The following is a 23,428-nucleotide window of genomic DNA, read 5'->3' on the forward strand; positions in this document are numbered from 1 at the left end:
TTCAGCCTGAAACCAAGTTAATGCTTCTTAGAGGACACATCACACCCACAAATCACATTCAACTTGTGGTTAAGCAAAATGCAAAGACCTTTTCATGAACTGTGGCCAAGACAAACCTCTCCCATTACAAATGTGCCTAATTGATTTTTCATCTCAAATGGAGAACCTCATGTTTACTCTTGTTGAGTTTCAGCTTGGTTCGGGGCCCAGCATTCCAGCCTGTCAAGATAATTTTGAATCTTGATTCTGTCATCTACCACACTTGCTATAGTCTTCCCACTTTGTGTTTTCAGTATATTTGATAAGGATGACTTCTAGGTCTTCATCCAAGTGTTGATAAAAATGTTGAACAGGACAAAGTTCATGGTGGTGTCCTGTGGCGTGGTGCTAGTGATGTCATTCCAAGTAGGCAAAAAGCCAGTCAACTGATGGCTCTATAGGCAGGCTTGTTCGATGAGCTGTGAATCTACCTATTACACTATCATCCAATACATCTTTCACCAACTCTATCTATATGACTATCTTGGCAAGAATCCCTAAGGGGCCACTCATTTTTTCTATCCACACCCCTATTATTGAGAATAACCGTCTCCCCAAGCCACCCAGTCTGCACAACCCCATGGCCTCAGAGCTCAGCTGACTGGACCAAGGGAAAGGACTCTGAATGCCAGAGGAACCACGTCATAGGCTGAGCCCCTCTTCCTATTGAAATCTGGAAAGAGTACAATAATTAGTCTCCTTGGTTATCTGAGAGTTAAGTTCTATAAAGTTAGAATTGGGCAGCTACATACGGCTGACATGCAGACAAATTCAGAGTGCCAAGAATAAGCTGGATCAGCCACATCCCCAAGAATCCATGAGGCCTGAGAAAGACATTCACTCTAACTAGCCATTCAATAATTTTTGGAAAAGTTAAGAAAACATCTGTCTCTCCTCAGCTCTGTGACATACCTCCACTTTTCCCTCACTTCTGTAGGCTCACCAATAGAGACTCTAGAAGATCTCTTCAGACCCCTTTAAAACCCCAAAATGAAAATGAACTGCACTCAGAAAACACCATTAGAGAGAATAGAGGGCTATCTCATTGTCTGGTGGGCATCAATTCTTTCATTTTAATTTTATTATGGTAAGAACACTTTTTGATCCTTAATATTTTATTCCATTGACCCATCATCATGACCACTTTATACATCTTCAACATCCTCCTCCCCTTACTTCTTGGAGATACCTTGACTCCCCTCATTTGCAAATGGATATTTGACCTATTTGCAAATTCAAGTTACCAGTTTTCTCTCTCGAGTTTTTGTTTGTTTGTTTGTTTTTCTACCAAAGCTGGGCCTCTGTCTCCCATGGACCACAAAGCAATTGCTGGAATGTCACATGTGTACAGGCGGGTCTTAAGTATATTCGGCTACATAAGAAAGCCTGTGTGTAAATTAGTGTGTTAAGAAGTTGGTATGATAGTGCCTGGACCCTGGCTGACAAGCATTCTCCCTAGTTCTCTTTGATATATAGGTCTTAAAAATAGCAGAATCCAGTTTCAAAATTTAGAGCCTGTGGGAATTTTTTCTTTAATTGAAGTATAGTTGGCACACAACATAATGATTCCACAGGTCTATACATTTAGCTATGCTCATCACAAGTGTACCTACCATCTGTCCCCATACAACACTATTACAATACCAACTGACTAGACTACCTATGTATTGTGTTAATGACACTTAAAACAAGATATACCCCCTTAAAACTCAGTGTACAATAAGTATTGATAATAGGTACAATGTTGTACAGCAGATCTCTAGAACTTACTCATCTTGCTCAACTGAACTCCTCCCCTCAGCCCCTAGCAACCAGCATTCTACTCACCGATTTTATAAATTTTTTAGATAACTCAAGTAGAATCATTTGTATTTGTCTTTCTGTGACTGGCTTATTTTTCTTAGCATAACGCCCTTAAGGTTTATCCATAAGGTCGCATATTGGAGAATTTCCTTCCTTTTAAAACCTTAATAGTATTCCATTGTATGTGTATACCACATTTTATCCATCCATCCATCACTGGACATTTAGTTTTCTTCCACAGCTTGATTACTGGGAGTAGTGCTACAATGAACAAGGGAGTACTAAGGTCTCTTTAGGACTGTGATATCAATTCTTCTAGATAAATACCCAGAGCCAGAATGGCTAGATCATATGGTAGCTCTATGTTAAATTTTTTGAGGGACCACAATACTATCCTCCATGGTGGCTGTGCCATTTTGCATTCCCACCAATTATCAAGGCAACCTACACAATGGTAGAAAATATTTGCAAGCCATGTATGTGATAAGGAGTTAATCTCTAAAATATAAGGAATTCATATAACTCAATAGCAAAAAATCAAATTAAAAAATTTAAAACTTTAGTTTAAAACTGAGCTAAGAACTCCAGTAGACAACAAGTACGTGAAAAAAAAAAGCTCAATATCACTAATCATCAGGGGAATTCAAACTAAAACCACAAGATGACATCTTATATTGTCAAGATGGCTATTCTCAAAGAAAAAAACAAAAACAAAAGACAAGTGATGATCACTAATTTTTAAAAGTCCAGAGATATTAGGGGAGCATGGGTGGCTCAGTCAGTTGAGCGTTCTACTCTTGATTTTGGCTCAGGTCAGGATCCCAGGGTCATGAGATTGAGCCCTGCATCGGGGCTCACATGGAGCATGGAGCCTGCTTAAGATTCTCTTGTGCATGCTCACTCCCTCTTCCTCTGTCCCCCTTCCCCGCTCACACTCTCTCTAAAATAAGATAAAATTTAAAAATCCAGAGATGTTAAAGAACTGAATGAATTCACAAACCTAATAATCAAAGCCAGGACTAGAATTCAAACATTTAAACTCATTGTCCCATGTTCTGTCCCAGACATTGCTAATTTAAAGCAGGATAGAAGAACAAGGCATTCAATTAATGTTCTGCTTTTCATTTTAGCTCTTATTCAGATATATATAGATTTTCTTCATTTGAAGAACAAAGTTACATCCTACTTGGAAGAAAAAAAATGGATAGTGAGGGGGGCAAGTTTTGATTTTTTAAAATAATCATATACAGGATAATGTTTCTAAAATTAACTGATGATCATAAGCAGAAACGTAAGGGTTGTTTAAGTATTTATTTGAAGAGAGAGAATGCATGTGCAAGGGGAGAAGGGAGACAGAGAATCCCAAGCAGGCTCTGCACTGTCAGCCCAGAGCCTGACATGGAGCTCAAAACCATGAACCACAAGATCATGACCAGAGCTGAAATCAAGTCAGACACTTAACCAACTGAGCCACCCAGGCAACCCATAACTTCTTTCTTGAATTATTTGTTAACATTAGAATGAGGCTCTTTGGGATATTCTGGATACCCAAAATATATGGATCTATTCAGGTAAGTGGCTACCTTAACAGTCACTTAGAAACACTTTTCTTGAAGACCATCACAGATGCTTCAAAGTTATTTGAAAGGAGCCAGTAAGGAAGAGAATAGAATGGAATGGTAGCATATGCTAAGCAGTGAGGATCCCTTTAACCCCTAAGGTACTCTTTTTAAGACTTGGAAATCCCTAAACTGAATTAGAAACCTTACCCTAATGTTAATGTCAACTTAGGAAGCATAATCATTGCTTGACTCAAGCCATAAGCATCCCTGAGAGGGCAGAGGGCCTTCCCACTTGGGTGAGGAGCAGATTAGATCTTCACAGACCCACTCTATGCTCCAAGTTTCATCAAATTCCCCAAGCAGTTTAACACATCACCCTGTTTGAATTCTCTGCAGAGTATTTTTCATTACCTGCCAGTCAGTAAACAGAATTAATACCCTTCCCTACAGTGAGAGCACTCCACGGGAGCAGAGAGCTTGTTCCCTCCTCTCAGGGCCTCATTACCTAGAACACAGGCTGACAGCTTTATATTTACCTAATAACACTTATCTTTGCCCCACTACTTATCCCAGGCATTATTCTATTTGCAGATTTAATACTGAGACTCAATCCTCACAACAAGATAGGCTCTATGATCCCATTTTGCAGATGAGGATGCAAAGGTTTTGCTGTAAAATGGTTCCACAGCTGGTACAGTGCAAAGGCTGGGATTTGAACCCAAGTGGTCTGGCCCAGGACCTGCGATCCTAACTCACACATTCTGCTGCCGCTCATAGTAAACCATCAGCACACTGTTGAAGATAGAAAGAAAAATGACAAGAATGGAATGAAGGTATCTTTAAGGGAACTTAAAGGTAAAAAGATATCTTTTAGCAAACTACCCATCCATTCAGGAGTTGTGACCAAACAACAGACTTCAAGTTGACCTAACTCAGATATTGGGTATTTATCTTAATGGTGGGGGGAGATGCTGCTCTGTGGAGTACTTTGGAGAACACTTTTTGTTTATTTTGTCAGAGACAGAGAGGGAGAGAAAGAATAAGTGGGGGAGGGTCAGAGAGAGAGAGAGAAGGAGAGAAAGAGTCCCAAGCAGGCTCCACACTCAGCATAGAGCCGGACATGCGGCTCAATCGCACAACCGTGAGATCATGACTGGCGCAGAAATCAGGAGTCGGACAATGACAGAGCCACCCAGGTGCCCCAGAGAAGATGGTTTCATCTGTGCTACTCACCTGCTCAGACCCATCATTGGCTATTTTTGCTGCCCAAGGTCCACTCTTGGGCATTTAAGAGCCCCATGCAATTACCTCCATGGCACTTCTGGCATGACCTCCCTCTCAAGGGTTAAAGTGCTCAGGTGAATATGATGAGTCTACCTCTCTATGCCACCATGCCTCTGCAGTTCTACCCCAAGGTTTTCCTCCAGAGCTCGCCACTCAGTGCCAGGCGTGTGCTCCTCTCCGTCCCTCTCCCCCTCCCCCTGCAAGTCTCCCACCTACAGAAAGATTAAACCACCTGCGCAAGCTCAAAGTGGCATAGCCAGGATTTGAAATTGGGTAGCCTAAGTCAAGCAACTTTCTTTCCCAATGCCCCAAGCAAGTAATTCCCCTTCCTACAGCCTTTTCTGCTATCCTTTCCCAACAGGAGCTCTCCCACCTCTGAAAGCCTACATCACTTATTTTATTGGTCTTGTTCACTGGAAGCTTCACTACTTTTCCCCCTGAGAAGACAAGTCATCTTCCCAAAGGAACTATAAATCAGAAGGTCAGTCCAAAATATTTTAATATCAATAAAGGGAAGAGAGGTTTAAAACTGCCCACAGCAGATGGAATTAGAGCAGGGGTGCTCAAAACACTAAACTGATGAATTCATAGACTATGAAACTGACTAGATCATTTTAACTGCTGTAATCTGAATTCTATGAAGTTGTGTTGATTTCCTATCTGAAATTTGACTAATTATTCATACTTATATTGAACTCATCTTTTATAAGATGAAAGGTGTATATGGACACTAAACATTAATTCTGATATCACTAAAATACCATAATTTTTAAAGAGCATGTAACATAAGGGCAAAGGGCCCTTTTGAGCAAAGGGCACAAATTCTACAATAGAAATAACTGAATGTTAAAGTAAAAGGGTGGGTTTTTTCCTTGGCTCCTCTATCTGGATTTGCTGAAGATAAAAAGTCACCAGCAAACTTCTGTTAAAAGCTGTTCTTTGTCCTTTTTTCTTAATCCGAATTTATGAAGTCAATTTTATTTAAATTAAAAACAAGAATTCTTCTTGAAACATGTAATATCAAACCAATTCCTTGATTTTTTTTTCCTTCCTCTTAATTTGTAACAGAGACTCTAAGAAAATAAAATCTAAGGTTAAGGAAATTTCCATCAATGTGAAGAAAATATTTTCCAAAATTAAAATAACAAGTTCCTCCCTGGTTAACATAACTGATTTAAGTTGCAGATACATGACTGCCCCTGAGATCACCTTCCTTCCCGAGCTCTGTGAAAGGGCCAAATCCACATCCTTTTCAACAACTCGCGAGTCCTCTATGGGACTACCGTTTTTTTTAATGAAATGCTGCACATACTACCAATGTTACATAAATATTTCATGATACATTACCCCGTCTTGGAATTTTCTGCAAGATTGCACAAAGTCTTTAAAATAGCACAGTGCAAGCCGTAAAATAATCAGATAGAGCAAGCTATATCAACCCCTTGATTGGCTCTTTTTAATGTGAATGTCAGAAAAAGTAGTGTTATTACACATTAATCTCAAAAGAGAGCTTTGCTATTTTTATTACTTTACTAAAAGCCTTTAAGAATTACACCTTTTTTTTTCTTTTACTTCAGATATTATTTCTTGACTGGACAGGAGCCTTCATATTACAATCTATAGTCAAAAATAGCCCAGTGACATGAAAACAGACCACAGACTGTGAACTGTAATAGTCAGCATACTCTCTGATACACAGTAGATGAATAAAATCTCATTGATTAACCTAAATTGTGCCTAAAGCTTCACAAAATATGTTCTTATGCAATAAAATTAATCTCAATGCTTCAAGTTCACTATCTGTAAAATTAAAGAGCTACTGATCACTAAGATCCCTTTTGACCTTAAAAATCTGACATTTTTACCTCATCTACAGCCCTCTCCCAACCCCAGTTTCAAATTTAATATTTTGGGACATGAATAGCTCAGTAAACCGACAGAGGCTAAGATCAGGGAATCAAACTTCCAGACTAAGCAATGCTTCCCATGTAAAGGGACCCCCCCAGGAAGATAATAATGTATGAGAAACTGCTTTTACAACTTTTAAACACTACATAAATGTAAGGTGGTATAATACTGAAAACTGAAGAGTAGCAATTTTTCCATAATATGAAATGCTGATGATATTCAGATGTAATTGGAAATACTATTCTCTCATACACAAAAGTAGGGTCACTATACTAGAATCCCCCAATCTAGCTCTGTTGTCCAGATAATTAAGTGATAGGACAGTAAAGACGTGTCTAACTGCTCACTTTCTTGCATTTCTTCAACCCATGAATACTTTGGCTTATTTGGGACCGATTATATTGAAAAGAGAATATAACATTTCATTGTAACAATTCCACTTGCCAGACTTTGATGGTCAAGTGGATTGTTGTACAGCCCTGAGCTGATGCTGTAAAATATGTCTGGTTTGTTAAAAGCAGCAAAGTTCATCAAGAGGGTTTTGTGTTGGTTTTGGTTTCGAGGAGTCAGAATCTTTAGATTTAGAGATTTGAAACACCATCCCTTTGTAATCTGATCTACTGCTCAAGGTATACCACCTCCCGAGCTCTACTGGGCTCTAAAATCTAATTGCTCATTTTAGAAAACAATATGGTGAATCTGTTTAAAAACTTATACTAAAGGAAAACCCAGAAGTCCAAGTTTTTGTTTCCCACTTGGGCTGGGCTCTGGCTTAAGGAGAGATGGTTGGGAGAAGGCTGCCATCTTGTGGCCAAAGTAAGAAGTTGTTCCAAGAACACAGCCGATGCCCAGAGCCTCTGCAGGAAGGAAGCATTCCTCTCCAGCAACCGGTGCATCTCAAGTCTTCCCACTAACAAGAACCAAGTCTTCAGAAAGACAGCTGAAAGGACAGCTCTTTGCATAAATCTAGCATTACGAGGAAGATGAAGTGGGAGAGAAGAGGGAGAGGTATGGGCTTCCTTGGTAGTACAAAGAATCTCCCTAAGTCTGGTTTAAAAATTAGAAGAAACCAAGCCAAGAGAAGTCAAGTGACTCGAACCCCAATATCCCCTCTTCCACCAAAGGACTCTCTCCTCTGACAAGTAGGCCTCTTGTTCACACAGACTTTTCCTCCAGATTTCTCATTACTTTTTCCCATAACCTCGGGCTGGGAAAAGTCAAAAGTTATGGACATCTAGAGCTTAGAAAAACTTATAAATTCTTCTCATTTCATCCCAACGCACCTCTGAGATTTAATTGGAGGTGAGGAGGAGGAGGACTTCCAGGTAATGAGACTCTAGATCAAGGCTGTCTAGTGAACTTTCTGCGATGATGAAAATGACCCCCCATCGGCACTGTCCAATAGAGTGGCCATGACACATGTGTAGCTACTGCAGTGAGGAACTGAAGTTTTCATTTTGCTATTAATTTTGATGAAAGTGTCTCTGTGACTGGTGGCTATGCTACCGGACAGTACAGATGTAGATCATGCCTTCCTAATCCATTCCAGATCACTTTAACAAAGAAACAAAAAATCTTCATTCAAAAAGCTGTTTGACTACCAAATGGAGATTAGTAATATTACAGAGCGCACAAAAGTAGAAAATGTGCTCTCTGCTTTCCAGGAGTATACAATCAAGTAAGCACAGATAAAGCATATAGACTCATAACTAGAGCCAAGAACACAAGGAGAAGCATCACTCTTTGATGGGAAGCTACAGGGCTGGGTTAATGGAGACTCGCAACAAAAACAGGGCTTTAAAAGGTCACACAGCAGAAGGAGGGGACACAGGCATTGAAAGGACATGGAGGCAAGAGCGTGGAACAGAGATGGTAAGTCATGAGTTGTGCTCAGGAAATGCCACAAAGCTCTATCCAATTCAAGGAGTGTCTTTATGTAATGCAATCATGGGAGAGAAAGTTAGAAAGATGTGTTAGGATCAGTTGCCAAACGTAAAAATGAGAGACCCTAGGAAGGAGCCACGGGAGTGAAAAGGAGGGGAGCAATTAAAGAAAGACCACAGAAGAGGAAACCAGACTTTGGAAATAATTAGATCTTGGAGATGAGGGAGAAGAGAAGATTCTGACGTTTAAACCCAGAGCACACGGAACATTGCTGGCACCATTAATGGGGCAGGTAGGGGACAGAAGGGAAATAGTGAGTACTTGAAGGCTGTTGAAGTTAACGAGATAGTCATGTGGGTCAACAACTACTTTGAGAAATGAAAGAAGACAGAGAAGAGCAGAGAGGTGACAGACGTGAGTCAAACCAGAGACCACAGAGTGGAGGGGTGGATACAGGAGGAGAAGGAGGCAGAGAGAACTAAGGACAGACCGCCTGTGATGGCAAACGGCCCCCTCGCAAGGATGAAGGAGACACAGAGTCATTAGGAAAACCCAGAGAAGCAGTTCCCCTACAACAGGGACAGGAGGGGGACTTGTCACTATGTGTACTCTCCACCTCTTAGATGAGCATGCCTACCTTCCTAAGTAGTTACGTGCTGTGCAAAGATGGAAAATATGCCTTCAATCCCAATGCCCACAACAGTGCAGACTACACCCTAATGGCAATCTGATCTCAGTATCCCTGGAGGAGGCTGGAAGGTGACGTGGAGGACCCCCAGCGGATAGTGAGCCATAGAGGTTTTGCCTCCGTCATGTGGAAAAGTGGCCCTCAACTAAAATAATGCTTTGGGCCCACTTACCAATGCTTAAAAGCAAGACCCATACTTGTATGTGATCTAGACCAGTGGTTCCCAATCCCAGCAAATGGGCAGAATCACCTGAAGACGGCCAGCGAGCCCCATCCTCGAAGAGGATGGTTTAACAGCCTGGGCGACTGATACAGTTTCAGAGCTTCTCAGGTGACTCTCATGACCAGCCCAAACTGAGAGCCATCCATCGATTCCCAATATGTATAAGGTTTCCAACCCAGTTTTTAGAGTTCCCTTTAGTTTCCCCAATTACCAGTCCCATCTTTTACATTCTTGTAGCACCCTGCGGTGGGCAAGCACTTTCTGTAACTTCAAGACGTCAAGCTATATCAAGCACAATTTAATAGCAGGAGACTCACACATATTATCTCACTTAATCCTTAGAGAATCCTGGACATTCTGTTACCTGCCCAAGAGCCCACAATTAGCCACAGTCCAGGAGAACAGACCCTAGGGCCCATCCTTCTATCTGATGCCTCTCCACGGACCCTAGCCCAACAACTCCCCAGATGTCCTGGGAAGCAACTGGAAGGAGCCTATCAGACCCCACAGATACAAGAGAGGAGTCAGCCACAGAACTCTAAGGAAAGCCCATAGTTTCTCTCCTGCGGAGCTTTACCCAGGACTGGTCTTTAAAGGCAACTGGCCTTGGGGTCCCTGGGTGGCTCAGTCGGTTAAGGTTAAGCGTCCCACTCTTGATTTCTGCTCAGGTCACGATCTCATGGTTCCTGAGTTCCAGCCGCCTCAGGCTCTGTGCTGACAGTGCAGAGCTTGCTTGGGATTCTCTCTCTCTCCCTCTCTCTCTGCCTTTCCTGCGTGCTCTCTCTCTTGCTCTTTCTCTAAATTTAAATTTAAAAAAAAAAAAAAACACTTCTAAAGGCAACTGGCCGGCACAGGAGTGCATAAGTGATTTCCTTCCCTTACTCTTGTTCAACTCTGTACGGGGGGCGGGGAGGGACAGGTTTTACAAATACCTTACACTTCTCTGACGAAATAGCAATAATTTCTCACTCAGAGGAACTCTGATACAGCAAAGGACTACTCTTCCCCCACCTACCCCCTTCCAAAAGTCGGACAAAAGCAGCAAGATTCATCCCAACCTGGCCAGGCGCTTTCCATCTTTGACACTTTCCGGGCTGCAGGGACGGGAGCACACACTGGGGGGCGCTGCCGGGCTTTAATCTCTGTGCAGCCCTGGGCGGAGGAACACCTTGAAAGGCTCCAGGACAGCCACGTCCACCCAGACCGAGTCAACGCGGCCGCATTGAATGCTAGTGGACAAAATTGCAGCCTAAAAAAATGTCGACAAGTGGCCAACGACGCCGTAGTGCCGCTCCATCGCTCGGCACAGGCTTACTCTCAGCCTAGCTCTCCGGGTCTGAAAATCCCGCTTGGCCCGGGCGCGGCCCGCTTACCCGCAGGTGCACAGGTCGCAGAGGCACTTCCTCTTCACCGGGGCCATCCCGACACCTGGATGTCCGCTCAGAGCATCCCCCGCCGCCGCCGCCGCCGCCTCGTGGGCCCCAACCTCCTCTCAGGGGACGCGCCAAGTCTCGAGGGCCTCGGCAAATGTTCTGAATTTTACTCCGAAGCAAACGTAAGCGGCCCTTTTGCAAGTCGGGTCGTCTGTTCCCTTCGTGGAGCTGGCCTTACACACGAGCAGAAGGGAGTGTGCACTGCGCACCTCTCCAGGTGGCCTCCCCCCTGCACGCGCAGCCCTGGCCCCCGCACGCGACCCTGGAGCAGCCGCCGGCGCCCAGGGAGCTGAGCCGCCAGGGAACCCGCGGGGCCTCTGTGACGTCGCCAGGGACAGCCGCTGAACCACGGCGTGGCCGTGAAGTCACAAGGGCCGCTTGTGAGGTCAGGGCGCTCCCAGAACCTCACCGAGCGGGCCCGGGACAAATGCTCTCCATCAGGCCGTAAAGCAACCGAAAGGTGAAGGTCGTGACGTGTTTGGAAAACTCACAGGTGCGCAAATCAGCAAATGCCATGCGCACGTGTGCAAAAGGGCCGAAAACGCCAATGATCGCATTACGTGACATTTTTATCTCTAAGATCCATGAAGCCCCTTATAAAAAGGCATCCTTTAACTTCTTTCAGCTGGCCTCAAATAAATAAATACCATTTCCAGATCTTCTCATAGAAATCCACATACTGGGGCGCCTGGGTGGCTTAGTCAGTTGGGTGTCTGACTTCGGCTCAGGGCATGATCTCACAGTTTGTGGGTTAGAGCCCCGCATCGGGTTCTGTGCTGACAGCTCAGAGCCTGGAGCCTGTTTCAGATTCTATATCTCCCTCTCTCTCTCTGCCCCTTCCCCGCTCATGCTCTGTCTCTCTCTGTCTCAAAAATAAATAAAAAACTATAAAAAAAATTTTTTAAAGAAATCCACATACCTTTGCCTCCACCCTCCCAACGACTTTGCACTCTAGAGAACAAAGCAGTTTCAGGGGAGCCTAGGCCTTTACCACTCAGGTGGGTGCTTACTCACTTTTCCAGGTGCTAGTAATAATGCCTGCCTGGGCAATGGTTCTCAGTTTTAGAGATCACGTTTAGCCATCAGAATCACCTGGCTTGATAAAAGCCAGATTGCCAGCACCCTTCCCCCGCCAGCCCACCTCCATCCCATCTCCCCTCCCTGGAGTTTCTGATTCCATAGGTCCAGGGTGAGTAGAGAATGTGTAAGTCTAACAAGCTCCTGAGTGTTGCTGACGCCGCTGGGCCAGGGACCACACAGCTGTGAAGGTTCTTTGGGCCTCTAATGACCTTCCTCGAGCACCGTGTTTCTTCAGCTCACCTGATCCTGAGAATCCCTACAGATCTACCCAGAAGCCGCCTGCATCAAAATCTCCAGTCTGGGACTCTAGTTCCAGCGGGAAGCCAGGTGACCCTGGTCGTGAGGCAAGCTCAGGAGACACGGCCAGGCTGAGTTGTTTGGAAACAGACATCATGGCTTCCTGGTTATGGGAAATGGGAGTTTTGGGTATGGACAGTCCTATGTTGTTGTTTTTTTCCATGCTTGCTGACTCTTCCCATTCATTCTAGTGCATGCGTCAGAGCATCTTCAACTGCAGGCCACTTAATATTCTGAGTTTTTTTAGTTTACTTTCTTCCACCTTGGGCTCCAGAAGGCAGGGCAGCAAAATATTGCCTGCAGGCCAAATTCAGCTAACCATCTGTTTATACATGAGTAGCAGACTAAGAATGATTTTTATATTTTTTAAATGTTTTATTGATTTTTGAGGGAAAGCACATATGAGTGGGGGAGGGACAGAGAAAGAGGAGACAGAGGATCCAAAGTGAGCTTCAGGCTAACAGCAGTGAGCCTGCCACAGGGCCTGAACTCACCAACCCTGAGGTTATGACCTGAGCCAAAGTCAGATGTTCAACGAATGGAGCCACCCAGGTGCCCCAGTTTTTACATTTTTAAATGGTCAAAACACTTAAGACTATTACATGACTCACAAAACACAAAATTCAAATTTCAGTGCCTCTAAATAAAGTTTTGAATTTTGTCCGAAAATCAGAAGAAATATTCCTGGTTTTGCTTGTTGGCCCACAAAAGAACTACATATTTACCATCTGGCTGTTTACACAGAAAGTTGACTGATCCCGGATCTGGAAAATCAAAAAGGTAGAGTCCAGAAGAGAGCAAAGACAACCGATCTTTAAGAACAGAAGAGGGTGAAGCTGTTCCTTGCCTTCCTGTAGGAAGTTGGGGCCCTAAAGGAAAAGATGGAAACCTTGGGAGTTGGGGGGTAAGACAAGATGGAGAGGTGGGAGCAATGGAAAGCCAAGGCAAAGCCTGCATTCCACCCCTTGCCATTAACAGGTAACGGGGCATAATTTTTCCAGAGAAACTAAAGTGCTGGAAAGCAGCCATGTCTTGACAGCTGCCCAAACATTCTCCATGAGTCTTCCAGAAGAAGGACACCCCATTCACACCCACAGACTTTAATGAGAACCACCTCCCATTCAAACTGCCTTTGTGGATATATCTTGTCAATGATCCGTAGTACTCCCAACCTCCCCCATCCCTGCCTTCAACAAAGTGGAGATCTTGAAAGATGAATGGGGGTGTGGTAAAACTAACCTCAGCCCTGGTATTTCTGTAGAGCTGGTGCTGGACAGGACAACATGACCCTGATTTCTACACTTACTGCCCATGTCGTTAGTTCCAGCCAACTCTACCCTGCCCCACCTAAACACCTCCCTAACCCTGTCCCAAATGTCTTTGCCTGCGAAGAACTTACTGCCACTTGCTATACACTAAACACTTGTGCATGCTTTCCCACAAGTTCTCTCATGTCTCTTTTTAATTTTTTTTTTACATTTATTTATTATTGAGAGACAGAGCATGAACAGGGGAGGGGCAGAGAGAGAAGGAGGCAACTCCATGTTGCCATTGACAAGAAACATCACACTTAGTGGTCCCCTGGCTCTTCAAATCAGGCATTGTGCTGAATAATGGAGACAAGGACAGTGTCCTCATGGCACTTAATCTAAATAGAGAAACAGACAAAATATTGCCCAAGTATATCACTATAAACTATATTAAAGGGTGAAGAAGCAAAAATAGATTTTTTTTTCTGGTGATTTCTGTCAAATCTTTGAGGAAGAAATAATACCAATTCTATACATACTCTTAAAAAAAAAAAAAAGCAGGGCACCTGGGTGGCTCAGTCAGTTAAGCATCAGACTCTTGTCATCTCCCAGTTCGTGGATTCATGCCTCGCGTTGGGTTCTGCACTGACAGTGCAGAGCCTGCTTGGGATTCTCTCTCTCCTCTCTTTCTGCCTCTCCCCACTTGCATTCTCTCTCATTCTCAAAATAAATAAAAATAAATGTTTAAAAAAATAGATAGGGGCATCTGGGTGGCTCAGTTGGCTAAGCGTCTGTCTTCGGCTCAAGTCATGGTCTCATGGTTCATAAGTTTGAGCTCTGCATCAGGCTCTGCTGACAGCTCAGAGCCTGGAGCCTGCTTCAGATTCTGTGTTTCCCTCTCTCTCTCTCCCTCCACCACTCACACTCTGTCTCTCTCTCTCAAAAATAAATAAACATTTAAAAGTTTTTTAAAAAAACAGAGAAAACAACACTTCCAGATTCATTCTACGAGGCCAGTATGACTCTTATTCTAGAGCCAGATAAAATTGTCACACAAAAGCAACAGATCAATAACTCTCATTAATATAAACGTAAAAATCCTTTTAAAACATTAGCAAACCAAAACCAGCAACATATAAAAAGGATGATATAATATGACCAAGAAGAATTCATCCCAGGAATACAAGGCTGTTTTAACAGGGGAACATCAATGTCATGCAGCACTTCAGTCGAATAAAGGAGAAAAATTACCTTATTTCAATAAATTCAGAAAAGTCATTTTATGAAATCAACATTCAATCTTGACAAAAATCCTCAACAAATTAGGAAAAGAAGGGAACTTCCTCAACCTAATGAAGGGAATTTACAAAAAAGCTACAACTACCACCATACGCAGTGGTAAGACTGAATTCTTCCCCTGTGGTGTGAGGAACAAGATGTCTGTTTTCACTGCTTCTATTCAATATCCTACTGGAAGTTCCCTTCAGTGAATAAAAAGAAATTAAATGCATCAAGATTGATAAGGAAAAAATAAAACTGTCTTTAGTTGCAGAGGCCATGATTCTATATGTAGAAAGTTCTAAGAATCCTATTAAAAAAGAAACCTACTAGAAATAAGAAACAAGCAAAGCTTCAGGAGACAAGATCAATTATTTAAAAAAATGAATTTCTGTATCTTCAATTTTCAGTTAAATTAATGATCTGATTCACAAAGTATCAAAATAAATAAAACACCTAGGAACAAATTTAACCCTAAAAGTGCAAAACTTTTTACAGTTAAGACTACAAACTTGGCTGAAAGAAATTAAATATCTAAATGAATGTTGAGAATTACCATATGAATGGATCAGAACATTCAATATTATTAAGAAGGCAATTCTCTGAGTTGATTTATAAATTCAATGCAATCTCTGTCAAAATTCCAGCAAATGTTTTTCATAGAAATTGGCATGCTGATCCTAAAACTTTATATAGAGACGAAGGACTGAGAATAGCCAGACAATTCTGCAAAAGAACAACAAAGAGGACTTAAACCACCCAGTTTCAAAACTTATCACCAAAACTATAGCTAAAGTAATCAAGACAGTGTGATATTGGCTAAAGACAGACGAACAGATCAGGAAACAGAATGGAGACCCCCATAACTAAATTTTTACAATGATGATCAATTGATCTCCAAAAAAAGGTGGCCAGGTACTTCAATGAGAAAAGGATGGTCTTTTCAACAAATGATGTGAGATAATTTCGAAACCCATATTCAGAAGGGGGAATAACTTACACCCTGACATAGTTCATACAAAAATTAACTCAAAACAAGGACACGTGGGTGACTCGGTTGGGCATCCAACTTCAACTCAGGTCATGATATCCCGGTTCATGGGTTTGAGCCCCTTGTCAGGCTCTGTGCTGTCAGCTCGGAACCTGGAGCTTGCTTTGGATTCTGTGTCTCCCTCTCTCTCCGTTACTCCCCCACTCGCTCACTCTCTCTTTCTCAAAAATAAATAAACATTTAACATTTTTTAAAAAACTAATTCAAAGTTCATCATAGACTTAAATGTAAAACCTAAAACTATAAATCTTCTAAAAGAAAGCATGTAAGCAAATCTTTGTGACCTTCAGTTAGACAAAAATATCTTAGATATACACCAAAATCGTGATCCATAAAGTAACCCATAAAAAATGGACAGTCAGACTTCATCAAAATAACTTACCCTTCCAAAGACACTGTTAAGAAAGCAAAAAGACAAGTATAGATTGGGAGAAATACTTGCATGTCATTTACTAATAAAGGACTTGTATCCAGAATATACAAAGAACTCTTACAACTCATACTAACACAGCCCAATTTTCTAAAAACAAATGATTGCAAGAGATAGATCACCAAAGAAAATATACGAATGTCTAGTAAGAGCATGATGAAAAGATGCTTGTGCAGAAAGGCTTAACGCAGCAAGCCTAGAACTGTTATCCTTAGAACTCCTGGTTGTGAGGATTACCACTGGCTAAGAACTTGGAATTCAGGAGTGTTCCGAATATTCCCTGATAACAATGGCTCACTGTGCCAGAATCAAACAATGTGGTTCATGCTGACCACTTGCTTTTCTTCTGAGAACGTGGAATTTTGGTACATGTAAAGTAGATGGCTCACCCATGGGGTAGGCCCCCAATAAAAACCCTCGGCCCTGACTCCCTCATGAGATTTCCTGGCAGACAACATTTCACATCTGTTGTCACAGCTCATGGGGAAATTAAGTGCATCCTGTGTGACTTCAGGATGACAGGATGACTTCCAAATGACAGAGGACATTTGGAAACCTGTGCCCAGTTTCTTCCAGATTGCACCCCTTGCTCCTTTGACCTTTGATGACTTTGCTATGAGTCCTTTCACTGTGATAAATCGTAGCCATGAGTGTGACTTCAAGTTCAGTTCGGTGAGTCCTCCTAGCAAATTAGGAATCTGGAAGCAGCCGTCAAGACCCTGAACACAAGGCATGACGTCAATAATCACTAGGGATATGCAAATTAAAACCATAATGAGATTCCACTTCCCATCCATTAGAATGGCTATATTTCAACACTGTCGCTGATGATACAAAAAGGGGAGTCGCCATATATTGCTGGTAGAAGTGTAAAATGGTACAGCTGCTTGAGATGAGAAAATTTGGGGAATTTCTTAAAAAGTTAAATGTACACTTATCATATGATCCAGCAGTTCCACCCTTAAGTATTGCTTTAAAAAGAAAACCACGGGCCCAGCATGGTGTCACTTAAACCAAGTCCCCAAACCAGAGCTTAATATCCAGTCTAATTGCAATTTCAACCTCCCCCAGAAATGTGGCCTTAACTGGTCAGTGAGGAGAATTTTTCTTTCCATCAGCACCAGTAGGTCTGTCACCTGGGTCCTCTCCATCCCCCAGAGAAAGATGAGGTGATCTGCATGATAAGACCCCTTGCTTCCCGCTCCCCTGTCCCCTCAAACAGCCTCAGCTGGAACAATCCTTTTCTCTTACTGATAATTTTCTTGCCCCTCTCCTCCATCTGTAAGAATCTTCCAGCTCTCAGAGCACCTCTCCACTTGCTAGATGGGGTACTGCTCAATTCGGGAATTGTTTAATAAAGCCAATTAGATCTTCACATGTACTCGGTTACATTTTGCTGTTTGACAGATGTGGTAGCAGCAAGGGAGTCTGAAGCGAAGTTCCCGAAGCATCCAGGGATGAGAGACACAGGTGTGATACCTGCAAACCCTTTCGTTCACTTTCTCAAGTTTCTAAGGGTGGCGGGTGAGCTGCTCTTGATCTGAGCTCCACTGTTTTGGAGTCTAATTGGCCTTCCTTTACAGAATGAGCCAGCAGACAGTTGACAGAAGGTTCTTCCCAGAGCCACCTAAGCTGGTACCTTTCTCTGTAGCCCAGCTGTGCTGGAAGTTGTGCCTGGAGCCCCAGCGAGGTGGCAGAGAAGACCCCACCCCCACCCCCCAGCCAGCCCCTAGCCATCAGGCCACAATTCCCTGGGTTGAGAGCCTCAGCAAGGTTCTATGGGACTTGGTGTGCATAAGGCCACCTTATGACCAGGGCACATTACTGCTAATATATTTAGGCACATGTTTGTCTTGCCTTGTGGGAATAAAGGCTACTGCTAGCAGGATCATGGAGACCCCAAAGCTGAAAAACCAATGGACACCAGTCAAGCACTTAAAGGTTGTTAGAGTGCTCACCACCTTGAGAAGACTCCTGTAATGGGATGAGTTGGTCATGGAATGGGCTACAGTGACATTAAGTCATCCACCAACCTTACGAAAACTTCCATGCAACAGGGTACACTGTCACAAACCATGCAAAATCCCCAACCCTGCAGCCCATACCTTTTCAGGTATTAGTTTGGCTCTGAGAAACCCAAAGCCTTAGCTAATGGGATCTTTAAGTCCTAAAAGGTCAAGGGCGCTACTTTCCAGCACACCTGCTTGTTTTATGTCTAAGAACAACAGTCCAAGGAGCTGCAGACATCTAATAAGATAACACTTTTTTTTTTTTTTTTTTAACTAAAAATAACCTAGAAGTCCAGGGACCATCCATTCTGGGGAAAGTTCCAAGTAGACAAGAGTGTTCATTTAAGGGGCGCCCGGGTGGCTTAGTCGGTTAAGCGTCCGACTTTCGCTCAGGTCATGATCTCGCGGTTCGTGGGTTCGAGCCCCGCGTCGGGCTCTGTGCTGACTGCCAGCTCAGAGCCTGGAGCCTGTTTCAGTCTGTGACTCCCTCTCTCTCTGACCCTCCCCTTCTCACGCTGTCTCTCTCTCTCTCTCCTAGAAATAAATAAAACATTAAAAAAAAAAAAGAGTGTTCATTTAAGAAGCGGACTTGAAGGTTCCCAAATTAAAGAATAGAATGGGACCCCTGCTTTAACAGGTACCCAGAAACCTCCAAAAGGCTTCAAGATTCCAAAATCATCTCATTGGAAGATTCATTACAAAAGGCTAATTTAAAAAATTAAAAACACAAGAGCTACCTAAGACAAAAGACAATCAGACTGGCATAACTCCTACTACTTCCCTCTATCTGAGGCTGATATCCAGGCGTCCTTCTTGTTAATTCAGAACATTAGAGGTCACATCCTCCGCAGGCCTGGCTGGACCAACAAGGGAACACACAGGCCTAGGCTCAAGGGGTAGGAGTGTTCGCTTATCGTTCAAAGGAAAGGAACCTATAGGAGGACTCATCAGCACTAGCCTAGAGACTAATCACCAAATGTACCCAATGAAATCTCTAACATAAAAAATAAAGATTTTTTTTTTAGATTCCAAGCCTTTTAAGTTGGAAAAGACGTCTGGGGAACTGCATGAAGCGGCACCAGAGCACCTGCTCACAAGACTTTATGGGCTGGGCCTACAATCAACAGTTTCCACCTTCACAGGAGACCCCAAACGTTGCCTTTAAAAATACTCTGCAAGCCATCAGAGAGTTTGGGACTTCAGGGCATTAGCTCCCCATCCTCCTGGATGATGCCACCCTAGTAAATAGCCTGTCTTTCTCCACTGCAAAAGCTCGGTGTCGGTTTTTATTGGCTTGCTGCACATCGGGTAGACAAACTCGTTTGGTTCAGTTACATATTCTTCTTTACCTGAGTACTTGGTCTCCCAATTTTCTATCTGAGCAGCCTTTCCACTCTGAAAAGATAAACCTTTCAAAGTAAAACTGCCTGAGACTGTAGGGGATCATCCTCAGGTATCCTTCACTGTTGGTCAAAGACTAAACAATCTCTTAAACCTACTGAGAATCCGCAAAAGATTTTTTTAAAAAATAGATTATCTCCTGAGCCCAGCTGAGTTGAGTTGGGCTAGACTCATATGGCCACTGCTGTAAATCTCCATGTTTTATGCTCAGACCTGTCATCAACAGCTTAAAGAAGGCTTCCTGGATCCTAATTCAAAGGAACCTGCAGATCAGAGTCTATAGCCTGGTGACTTTGTATTTAAAATGTCATCATATCAAAATAAATAAATAAACTTTAAAAATGATACTAACAAACCAGAATGCAATGACACTGCAAGCAATCTGTAATGATATTGGCCATGTAACCATCAATCAGTAAGATTTCAAGAGACAAAGAAACCTCACACACTTTTGGAAGCAGGATCAATTCCATTACATGCACTTCTCAAAATATATGATAAAAACTTGTCTCTAAATAAAATAGTTTGACAGAAATAGATAGATAGATAGATAGATAGATAGATAGATAGATAGATAGATAGAAAGATGATAGATAGATAAAATAAAATTAAATGTCATCAGAGAAGGAGTGTCCTCATGCCATTAAAAGGGTCCTTACGAAGTGCTCCTGACCGGACACTGCTGCAAAACTAAAAAATACTAGAGAGGAGACAACCAAACTCAAGGGGTTCCCTGCTGAGCATGCATCAAATTCACTACAACACAAGGAAGTATTGAAAGCAAGGAACTGTATATTCCTTGTTACAAGTAATCATAGAGAGATGGCTCTCAAAGCACTGTCTCCTTGAGGGGTTAGTACAGGAAACTTTTATTCGGTGTGTTAGGGGTGGGGCAGGGAGCTTGAGTAAGTATTTTGGTTCAATTGTGCATGCCTACCATGTCAACGTGCTAGTGCATACGTCTTTAGCAGCCAAGGACAGGCTGTCCCAAGATGGGCTGCTTTGGCACCAAGACTATTTTGAGTTCAAACAGCCTCATCTGAAACAATTCTTTTCATTTGCTAATAATTTCTTGCCCCCACCTTCCAAATGTAAAAACTTCCATTTTGGACAAAACTTCAGAGTACTTCTCTAACTTGCTAGATGGGATGCTGCCGAATTCGAATTATTTAATACAACCAGTTAGAGGGCACCTTAGGGGCTCAGTCTGTTAGGCATTAGCCTCTTGATTCCAACTCAGGTCATGATCTCACTGTTCAGTTTGTGAAATGTAGCCCCGCTTCAGGCTCTGCACTGACAGTGGGGAGCCTGCTTAGGATTCCCCCTCCCTTTCCCTCTGTCCCTCCTCTGCTCGTACTCTCTCTCAAAATTAATTAAAATAAATTTTAAAAATAAGAATTAAAAAAAGCCAGTTAGATCTTCAAATCTTGGTTGAATTTTGTTATCTAACAGTATTTACTCAAGAGAAATGAAAATATATGTCTACACAAAAACTCTGATATGAATGTCCATGTAGTAGTTTTCAAAACGGTGTAAAAACTGGGAATACTCCCAATTTCCATCAACTGGAGAATGAACAAACAAAACATAGTCATCCATATTTATACAATGGAATATTATTCACCAATAAAAATAACATGCTACATATGCTACAATATGGATGAGCCTCAGAAACTACACTAAGAGAAAGAAATCAGATGTTTTCAAAACTATGCATTACATGATTCCATTTACATGAAATGTCTAGAGAAGGAAAATGTATAGAGACAGAAAGCAGAAGACTGGCCACCTGGGTCTCAGGGTGGGAGTGGAGACTGACTACCAACAGAGACAATGGACCTTTGGGGGATAGTGGAAATATTCTAAAACTTGAGTTGTGGTGATGGAATTGCACGCTTATGTACAATGGATGAATTTTATAATATGAAAATTATACCTCAATAAAGCTTTTTTTCAAATGTTTATTTATTTTTGAGACAGAGCACAAGCAGGGAGGGGCAGCGAGAGAGGGAGGCACAGAATCCAAAGCAGGCTCCAGGCTCTGAGCTGTCAGCACAGAGCCCGACGTGGGCCTCGAACCCACGGACTGTGAGATCATGACCTGAGTTGAAGTCGGACACTTAACTGATTGAGCCACCCAGGNAACATTATCAAATTGTTATTATTCAGTTTTGAATCATTTAGGTCAATATTTCTCTTGCTTCCAAGCCAGGAGGCAGACACTGAACACGTGCATTTATCAGTCTCTTTCTGAAGTGAGATTAATGAGAGGAGAAGATAAAGACAAATATGATATATGAGATCATAAAACCAAATGTGAGGAAGCAGAAAAGCACAAGGAAGCATAGTAACTGAAACCCTCATCCAGCAATGGGGAAAGCCAAGAAGAAGCATTATTTTTACCACAGAACGTCCAAAATATTCAAGAATTGACAGCATCAGCTAGAGTAATAGTTTACACTAAATAAAGGATGATTGGCTGATGATCTATTTAAGGAGCAATTAGACCCACAGATACCTTCATTCCACATAGCTGAGCAGCTCTCCCTCCCTCACCTAACAAAGGCCATTTTTTTTTATTCCCTGGAAAAAGCAAAACAGAGGGTCTTTGAAGTAGGGGGAACACCATGGACGGTGAGGACTAGGGTCCATTTTGAAAACAGGAGGATTTTTTTAAGTTTATTTATTTTGTTTTGTTTATTTATTTTGAGAGAGAGAGAGAGCATGAGAGGGAGAGAGAGAATCCCAGGCAGGCTCTGTGCTGTCAGCTTAGAGCCCAACTCAGGGCTTTATCTCACGACCTGTGAGATCATGACCTGAGCCAAAATCAAGACTCAGACACTTAACTGACAGAGCCATCCAGGCTCCCCAAAAAGAGGAGGATTAAATGAAGTCTATCAACTGAATATTTGGAATCTAGTTTGCTTCTCTCAGAATGACTAGAAGGCTGTTTATCGGATTTATATTCACCCTAGCCCAAAAGAATCTTAGGAGAAATCAAATCAGCCAGAGGACAGGTCTCAAGATGCAGACAATAAAAGTTTGCTCAAATAACTGGCTCGACCAGATCGCCCTGCAAGGAATCTCACAGTTTGCCAGCGCTACTCATGAATGTTAAATAGGAGTAGACAGCCAAAGATCACTAGATAACTGAGGAAAGTTTCTAATGTGAAAAAAGAAAAACCAAATCAAAAGAACAAACAATTCCAAAGCAACCAAGACTAAACACAAATGAAAACTTGTTTAATATTACAAATATTTCTCAGGAAGATAAAAGATATTTAATCCAAGGGAATAACTTTATATTTTTAAAGGAACAATCATAATAAGAAATAGCCTACGGAGGGGCTCAAGAGTCGGATTGATCATCCAACTCTTGATTTCGGTTCAGGTCATGATCTGAGCCCCACATCAGGCTCCTTGCTGAGTGTGAGCCTGCTTGAGATTCTCTCTCCTGAGAGAAATAGCCTGTGGAAATTAAAAACACAATACCAAAATTTAAAGCTCCAAAGAAGTCTTGGAACATGAGACAATTCTCCTGAAAAGTAGAACAAAAAGATAAATAGAAAATAAGAAAGGGAATGTATGAGCTTTAGAAGAGATTCTCTGAGATCCTATATCTAGAGCATGGGAGTATTAATAAGAGAAAAGAGAAGGTAGAAGAAATATATACCCAAAATTCAAGAGCATTTTCCAAGATCAGAGGACGCAGGAGGGCCTCAAACAACGAAAATTGGGGCTCAACAATGTCAATTATTAAGAACAGCAGAAATAATGAGAAAATCAAATAAGTTTTTAGACAGAAAAA

The 23,428-nt window shown here is 42.3% G+C and overlaps 1 protein-coding gene across 2 annotated transcripts in view; it reads right to left on the reverse strand.

The window, feature by feature from the left end:
• Positions 1-11,085, reverse strand: part of SAXO1 (stabilizer of axonemal microtubules 1) — a 95,617-nt gene extending 84,532 nt beyond the window's left edge. Inside the window, exon 1 of one of the 2 annotated variants that reach the window (XM_077765068.1) lies at positions 10,765-11,085. In XM_077765068.1, the coding sequence (XP_077621194.1) occupies positions 10,765-10,811 (47 nt within the window). In that variant the 5' untranslated portion in view covers positions 10,812-11,085. Of the gene's footprint in view, positions 1-10,449; positions 10,506-10,764 lie in introns of those variants that run through there. The other variant, XM_077765069.1, reaches the window with a different exon arrangement.
• Positions 11,086-23,428: the final 12,343 nt, after the last annotated feature.

This window comes from Crocuta crocuta, unplaced genomic scaffold (assembly GCF_008692635.1).
Source record: "Crocuta crocuta isolate KB4526 unplaced genomic scaffold, BGI_CrCroc_1.0 scaffold687, whole genome shotgun sequence".
Classification (NCBI taxonomy): domain Eukaryota; kingdom Metazoa; phylum Chordata; class Mammalia; order Carnivora; family Hyaenidae; genus Crocuta; species Crocuta crocuta.